The sequence below is a fragment of the Arachis ipaensis genome, chromosome B01 (genome assembly GCF_000816755.2).
Source record: "Arachis ipaensis cultivar K30076 chromosome B01, Araip1.1, whole genome shotgun sequence".
Classification (NCBI taxonomy): domain Eukaryota; kingdom Viridiplantae; phylum Streptophyta; class Magnoliopsida; order Fabales; family Fabaceae; genus Arachis; species Arachis ipaensis.
In genome coordinates, this window is record NC_029785.2 from 25,640,218 (window position 1) to 25,648,725 (window position 8,508).

General features: G+C 35.2%; 1 protein-coding gene across 1 annotated transcript in view; it reads right to left on the bottom strand.

Annotated features, from left to right (window-relative positions):
- Positions 7,246 to 8,508, bottom strand: part of LOC107627895 — a 5,538-nt gene continuing 4,275 nt past the window's right edge. Inside the window, exon 3 of the mRNA XM_016330708.2 lies at positions 7,246 to 8,072. Coding sequence (XP_016186194.1) covers positions 7,932 to 8,072 — 141 coding nt within the window. The 3' untranslated portion in view covers positions 7,246 to 7,931. The remainder of the gene's footprint in view (positions 8,073 to 8,508) is intronic.

Genomic DNA, 8,508 nt, shown 5'->3' on the forward strand with positions numbered 1-8,508 from the left:
CAAAAGTTCCTCTTCATTTCATTCTTTAATCTTAAATATTTTGATTTTATATTTTAGATTTTTATTCATAGTTTATATTGTAACATCCTGCCTCACAAAGCCTTACACTATAGTTATAAATCAGAGACGGTGAAGTATTACAACCTATAAACGAAAAGGTATATATATATAACCCAAAAGTATAACCCAAACTACAATATAAACACCTATTTCTCCATTGTCAACTTCTAGGAGGGACTTACATAAAATATACAGGGCGGAGAATACATATTCATATATACAACTAGAAACAAAATACTAAGCCCCTAGATAGTTTTTTGCTTCCAAAGAGTCTCCAGAATGCTCAACAAGGTGTCTCTCGTCTTGCATCTGAAAAACAACAGAATTTTGTATGGAATGAGAACTGGAAGTTCTCAGTATAGTAAAGATGCCCACATAGTTAATATATAAGTCTCCAAAAAAGTTAGAGGCATTCCTAGAACTTCGACCACCCAGATCAAACTTAAAGTTCATACTAAACCAGAAATTTTAGTAATCTATCTAAGGGATTCTAGTTCTAATCTAACTCTTTCCGTTTTATCTTCTGCAACCTCCAGAAATCACCAAGAGGTTTTACATGATGAAACCGGTTATTAACCGGTTAGTAAATTTTAAAACCGGTTTTTAACCGGTTATTAAAATAAAAACCGGTTTTTAAAAAAATAACCGATTTTTATATAAAAAACCGGTTTTATACCAAAAAACCGGGTTTTATACTAAAAAACCGGTTTTTGTACCAAAAAACCAATTTTTGTACTAAAAACCGGTTTTTGTACTAAAAAATTGGTTTTTATACCATAAAATTAGTTTTTACATGTAAAAATATATTTTTACACAAAAATTAATATTTTTACATATAAAACCCAAATTTTTACACAAAAAACCGGTTTTTGTCCCCAAAACTGGTTTTTATACTAAAAAATTGGTTTTTATACCATAAAATTGGTTTTTACATGTAAAAATAGATTTTTACACAAAAATTAATATTTTTACATACAAAAACCCAAAATTTTAAATCTTTTTTTAATTGAATTTTTTTAATCTAATTTTTTTCTTTCTAAATGATACGAGTAACATTTGTAAATAATGAAGTCCCTTCCATTGCTTTCGTTCCATTTTCTTTCTTATCTCTTTTCAATATTTTCTATAAATAATTTTTTCTCTTTCTCTCTCTCTCTCTCCTCTTCTCTTTCTTTTCTCTCTCTCTCTCCCATTTTTCTCTCTCCTCCTCTCTTTCTCTTCTCTCTCTCCCCCTCCTCTCTATCTATCTCTCTCTCTCTCTCTCCCCTTCCCCTTCCCCCTCTTTCTTCCCCTCCCCTTTCGTTCTCTCTATCCTTCGAAAGAGATCTCTCCCCCTCCCTCTTTCTCTCCCCTCTCATCTCCCTCTCTCCTTCTCTCTCCCCTCTTCTCTTTTCTCTCTCTCCTTCTTTTTTTTGTCTCTCTCTCCTTCTCTCTCCCCATCCTCTCTCTCTCCTCTCTCTTTCTCTCTCTTTGTCCTCTTTCTCTCTCTGCTTCTCTCTCTCTTATCCTTCTTCTCTCTTCTTATCTCTCTTCTTTTTTTCTTTCTCATCCTCTATCTTCGCCTCCTCTCTCTCTTCTCTCTCGCTTTAGAGAGAAGAGGGATAGAGATTGAGAGAAGGTTGAGAGAGAAAGAGAAAAGAGAGAGTAAGAAAAGAAAGAGGAGAAGGAGAGAAAATGAAAAGAGGAAGAGGAGGAGAGAGAGAGAAAAAGAAGAAAAGGAAAGAGAGATGAGCGAGAGAGAGAAAGAGAAAGAGAGAAAAGAAAAAAGAGAGAGAGAGAAAGAGAGGGGAGGTAAAGGAGAGAGAGAGAGGAAGGAGAGGGGAGAAAGAGAGAAAGAGAAAGAGAGAGAGAATAGAAAAGAGAGGAGAAAGTAGAGAGATATGGGAAAGAGAGAAAGAGAGGAGAGGAGAGAGAGAGAGAGGAGGGGAAAGATAGAAAAAGGGGAGAGATGATTAGAGAGAGAAAGGGGAGGAGAGAGAGGAAGAGAGAGAATGGAGGGAGAAAAAGAGGGCAAGAAAAGAGAGAGAGAGAGAGGAAGTGAGAGAGCGGAGAGAAGGAGAGAGAGAGAGGGGGGGGAGAGAGAGAGGAGGAAGAGGGGAGAGAGAGAGAGAGAAAGAGAGGAAGAAAGGGAAAGATAGAGATAGGGGAGAGAGAGGAGGAGAGAAAGAGAAAAAAAGGAGAGAGAGAGAGAGAGAGAGAAAGAGAAGCGGAGAGAGAAGGAAAGGAGAGAGGAGATAAAGAGAAAAATGAGTTAGAGAGAGAAGGGAGAGAGAGGGGGGAAGGAAAGGGGAGAGAGAGGGAAAAGGGAGAGAAATAGGGGGAAAAGAAAAGAGAGAAGGGGATAGAGAATAGAGAGAGAGTGAAAGGATAGGGAGAGAGAAAAGGAGAGGAGGAGAAAGAGGAAAATGAGAGAGAGAGAGAGAGAGAGAGAGAAAGAGAGAGAAAGAAGGGAGGGAGAGAGAGAGAAAGAGAGAGTAAGGGGGAGAGGGAGGGAGGGAGGGAGAGAGAAAGGGAGAGGAAGGGAGAGAGAGAGAGAGAAAGAGAGAGTAAGGGGGAGAGGGAGGGAGAGAGAAAGGGAGAGGAAGTGGGAGATAGAGAGAGAGAGAGAGAGTGAGTGAGAGAGAGAGAGAGAGAAAGAGTATGTAATTTGGTTTTAAAATTAAGTTTTGATTTTAATTTGGTTTTGGTTTTGGTTAACCGGTTAAAAACCGGTTTTTTTTAATTTGGTTTTGGTTAATCAATTCTAAAAAATTTGGATATGGTTTTTAAATTGTTTCATTAAACTGGTTAACCAAAATGTGGTTATAGTTTTTTAACCGGTTAACCACATTTTGGTTTTTTTATGAACACCCCTAAGATATAAATACAGGCAAAACAGACAAGAAAAGCACAGGTATAGATAGTAGTTACAGCAGATAGATCAGATAGCAGTTAATTACAATTAAGCAACTAGGAAAGCCAAAACAAATGCAAACTCAAACAAAGCATTCAAATGCATATGATGCATGCTTATCCTACTGGCCATGAGCTCACGTGTCGGTTATTTTGCTAGAATCCGACACACCCGGTAGCTAACCTGTAACACCCTATCACACAGAGCTTTACGCTTAAGTTCGTAAAATAGAGGTGGTGAGGCATTACGACCTCTAAAAATAAAATATATGTATAGATATAGTTGAAGAAAATGTGTAACTAGGAGCCTTGAAGAAAAGTTTAAGCAAAAACCGCAAAAAGAAAAGCGCGTCACACTTGAAAGTATAAAATCGGAAAACAAATAAGGATAAGATATGAAATATATAAAGGTTAGAGTACCAAAATACAGAATAGAAAGCTCCGGGCTTGACCTGCGAAGCCAAGGCCGGCTAGAATATAAGTATATACATATATACATATATCCAAGATTAACCCAAAACACAACTAACACCTATTTTCTCCAAAGTATTTCCTAAGAGGTACAATATCCAAAATACATAAAAGGAGAGTTTAATTAGATGTATATAAACATGGCCAAATACAAGATACAAAATCCCGAAAAGGACCAACTCCGCTTGTCACAAGAAGCTCCAGACGCTCACCGAGGCACATATCGACCTGCATCTGAAAAATGACAACATATGTATAGAATGAGAACCGGAGGTTCTCATCATAGTAATGGTGCCCACATACATAATATATAAGGTCTTGAGAAAGCCAGAGGCGATCCTAGAACTTTCACACTCAGATATAAAATTTAGAGTTAAAGTTTAAAACCATAATACAAAGTGAGCTATCTAAGGTTCCTAACTCTAACCTAATTCTACTTATTCCCTCAACTTCTCGTCTTCCTCCAATCCTCCCAAACTCCGATAAGAATAAAACATAAAACATCAAATTGCATTAATTAAAATTAACATTCAAACATGTTCATCAATCAAAGTGCTCAAAGAAAAACTAAGAAAAGATTCAAACTAAAAAAGAATAGTATAATAAGGAAATATAAGCAAAAACTAAACTTCAACAAGATTAAAACTTAATACTAAAGAGAAATTGGCAAGAAATTAAGTAAATCTACCATAACTCTAAAAAAATGGAAAATTTTCTCTCTCTAAAAACCTAAAAGGCATTTAACAACACAAAACATGCAACGATTATCATAATGGTTTCGACGACATGTGATTTAATTAATATGTATCACATTGTTGGTCATTACTTAAATTTTTTAAATATTTACTCAACTTATTGACAATTAATGTTAGGTTGATGATACTAACAATGGGTTAGCATATCCTCATCTATGCATTCTAGTGTGGGATGCTAATATGCATTGAAGTAGTTGGATTATAATAAAAGTTAACAAAATAACATTTTACACACCCAAACATGCTTGAGAAAGCACAACAAACAATATTAAAATTTTTATTAAGGGTGATGCAGGTCAAAGTGAACATGAGTGGTATAAATTGTTGAATGAAATTTTAAAAATAAATATCTAAGTGAACTAATCAAACAACTAGTTATAAGTTGTGCATGGTATGATCCTACACGGCCTCAAGCCACTCGCACGCATAAGACTATAAAATTATCAAGGTGAACTATGGTAGGAGGTATGATAGATATGATACCTTGATACTTGCACAAAATGCACCTCAAACGTATTACATGTAATATCCTGGGAGAACTAGATCTAACTAAAGAGTTGTGATTAAATGTAAACCAAGACTTAGAGAAGAGTCTCTTGATGACGAAACGCAAGATGAATAATTATAAACTCAAGAAGTAAACCATGCAAGAATCATAATTGAAACTAAAATTTCACAACTTCTAGCTTCACCATCTAGAGAGATTGACATAGTGAATCTCCCGATACAACAATTACGGAATGTGGATAATGAGGATACATTTGATGACAAGGATTATGAGAATTATGACAAATCTACCACTCAACCTTTTGATGAGTGTGAGTAAAAATAATGCCCTTAATTACTTGTGTTTGTGTTATACTTTAATTGGTTTGAATGCATGTGTATTTTATTATCGCAATATTACTTTACTGTAGTTTACATCTTATTAGTTTAGGGTGCATGTCACGATAGTCAGGTAGGAGTCGGGGTGATGGCGATGGGGGCATAGTACCACAAGTGGTGGTCGTAGGGGGTAGCATAGGAAGAATACGACTATGACGCTTAATCTAGGTGCCTTATCACGCGCCCTTCCTACGACTACTACTCCTCCTATCTTTCTTATCCCAACTTTTCACAAACCAAGAAGGATTTTCTATCACAAGGCTTGTTACCTACTAGAATGATACCAACTCTTGGCCAACGGAATTACAAATTACACACAAGCAGGTGACACCCAACCATAGTCTCACCTTTAGCCATAGCCTCAACCCTAGTCCCAGCCCCAGCCCCAGCCCCAAACTCAGTCACAAACTCAGTCGTAGACATAGTCGACACCAGTAGCATCCTAGGAGGTTATGGCCTCCCCACTTGATCCCTACCCCTCACTCACATTTGATGGAAATGACTGGAATATTTTATATATATGCATGTCACTCAATACCCCTTTTTTATGTGTGAAATAGTTGGAACCCTCTACGGCAAGGACGAAGAGGATTACTTGGGTATTTAAGAGTCATTATTGGTGATTTTTACCTAAGTCCAACATGGTTCCGGAATATGTTCACGACTTCTGGTGGGATTTGTTTAAGGTAAATAAGGTATTTTTATTTAAAACTTTAAATTATATGACTAATTATTTAAAACAATGCAATTCACTATTGTTGTTCATTGTAGTAACATTTCAAGTTCTGTCACGGTAAGGAGTAGAAGATATACAATATTTGGCAGATGAAAATCACCAAACATTTTCAAAAAATACTTGCTGACATTTATAAAATGAGTGTTCTGACAAATTGAATCTCAGACGATCTTGTACGACTCAAGAAATACTGGACTACAAAAGATTATTAGACAACAAAAAATAAAACATCGTCCAATTGGACATCCAGTGCTTAAGAATCATTACACACCAACTACTCCATCCTCCATTACATATGCTAAAAAGATAAAAAAAAATTATATGTATTAAAATATCAAAAGACTTCAAGTGAATTGTTTATGTTAATCAACATTTGCTTAATTTATTCTTTTTGAGTTAGATATATCAAATGGCTTTAAGTATTTTTTTTATTTATTTAATTAATCTTGATTATTTAGTGGTATAATTCATGAATCATAAAAGAGATGGTGGGAGGAGATGTGGGGTGGGATTATGAGAATTAAGGTTGCGTTTGTTTGTGAAAACAAGACAAGAAAGACATAGAATTTAGTGTCCTTGTATTTTATTTGGTGATAAAATAAAACAAATTATGAAAATCTAATTTATTTTCATTCAAAAATTTTGAGAAGAAAAATATAATTATAAAAAATTAACAGAAATAATAAAAGAAAAAATAAGTTGTATCCCTTGTTAGTGTCTCTATGTCCTTCCTGTCATGATAGACACAAAATACACTAATCAGTGCCTTTAGACACAATGTCTCTGTCCATGTCTCTTCTGACAAACACGATTTTGTGTCTCAGTGTCCTATCCCTGTAAACAAGCGCAGGCTAATGGATTAGAGAGAAAAGAATTGAAAATTGTGAAAAAATGCATGAGAGAGGAAATTCATAACATAATATTAAGAATATGATAATTATTTCAACCGTTTTTTCTTTTAGGTAATATGAAGGGTCTTTAGCCCAATTTCAACCGTTTTTTTAATTACATTTTTAGTATTACTGATACTTTAAACATCTTAGGATTGCCATAACATTTACACAATTCTATTGGGTGAACAATGAGAGATGCGAGTAACGTAAACAACAGGCCGTTTTAGATTTTCTAACCATCCAATTTCACTTTCACTCTAAACCCACCAGTTTTACCTAATTTCACTTTGACCTAATTACACCCCTTCTAACCTAAATTCTCTTTTCACCGCAGCCAGTCGTCCGTTACCTACCCCAGCACGCAGTCTCCCTCGCCGGCGAGAAAGTTCCCAAATGCCGCCATCTTAAGGAAAAAATATTCGTTTTGCATGGAGAACAAGCATCCCATTCATATCAAGAACAAACATGCCATTTGCATAAAAAATAAACATTTCATTTACCTAAAAAATAAACATTTGCATGTGCGATAGAGGACGAAGTTGGGCAGCTGCTCGCAGGGGCACAATGGAGGTGAGGTGAGCAGAGGCAGTCATCGCGGTGCAATGAGGCTGGGCTGCATGTGGTGGTTGGGGAGGCAGACGAAGCACGGATTGTGGTGGTTTACAAGAGACTGAGAGAACCCCAATCTGTAGATTCAGCGCGACGATGTGGTGGTTTGTGTGCTTCCGCTGTTCCATATTTACTCGGCTACTATTTTTGTAATTGATCACATTCTCAGCTACTATTTTTGGTGGTGAGATCAAGTTTGATTAAACTGAACCCAATTGTCCAAAAACAATTGAACCCAATAAAAAAATCATTGCATTATATTCTACAACCACCTCTACTTAGAATAAGTTCGATCATTCGATGTATGTATACATATCTTTGAAATATAGAGCTACATTTAACACAATACTTAAGTTAAGTATGAATAAAATTGTCATTTCTATTTTTATTTTGATAATATCATTTTCATGTTATATCAGGCAAAAATGCACTGAAAAACATATATAAAAATAATATTATCAAGATAAAAATGACAATATCCACTCCCTAATTAAGATGGAGAATATCAATGTATTGAAATTATAGCATTTTTGTTCAAATATTACTACTGGAATATGGAAGCATGATTTTCAATGCATGAATGATGGAGGGGATAAAGGCTAATGCTTAATATAATGAATGTGTATGTTTTCAAGTTCCAACTTCTGCAATGCTCTGTAAGGCTGGCCTCCATTGACTACCACCACCAACAACAAAATGCTTTCCAAAACCTTTGTTATAGCTGCTGCTGCTGCTGCCATTACTTCCCATTTGGTGAATCTCCTGTTCCACCTGACACACAAATAAAGTTACCAACACATTGTTGGGTTATATAGGCACACACGCCAAGAGGCAAGAGATAACATAAGAAATGACAAATCGTGTTTTGTTCATGATAATATATAGAGTAGTCAGCAGTGATATTACTTTACCAAAGATATCTTTATCTCAAACCTTTCCCATGTCTATTTTCATTAGCACTAGTGTTTGTTCCTTTTTTTTTTTTCTCTTCTATGACGACAGTTTATTAGTCAAAGTTCCTAAATTCTTTTCAGGAATTCAAGTAGCAATGGAGTAATCAGTTCACAATTATTATTGTTTTCCATACTTTTTCTATACGAAATTAGTTCTTAAATAATTTTAAGTTGAATAGCTTAATTTTTAATAAATTTTAATTACCAAATTAAATTAGTTCTTATTCTTTTAATTTTTAGACATATTAATTAAT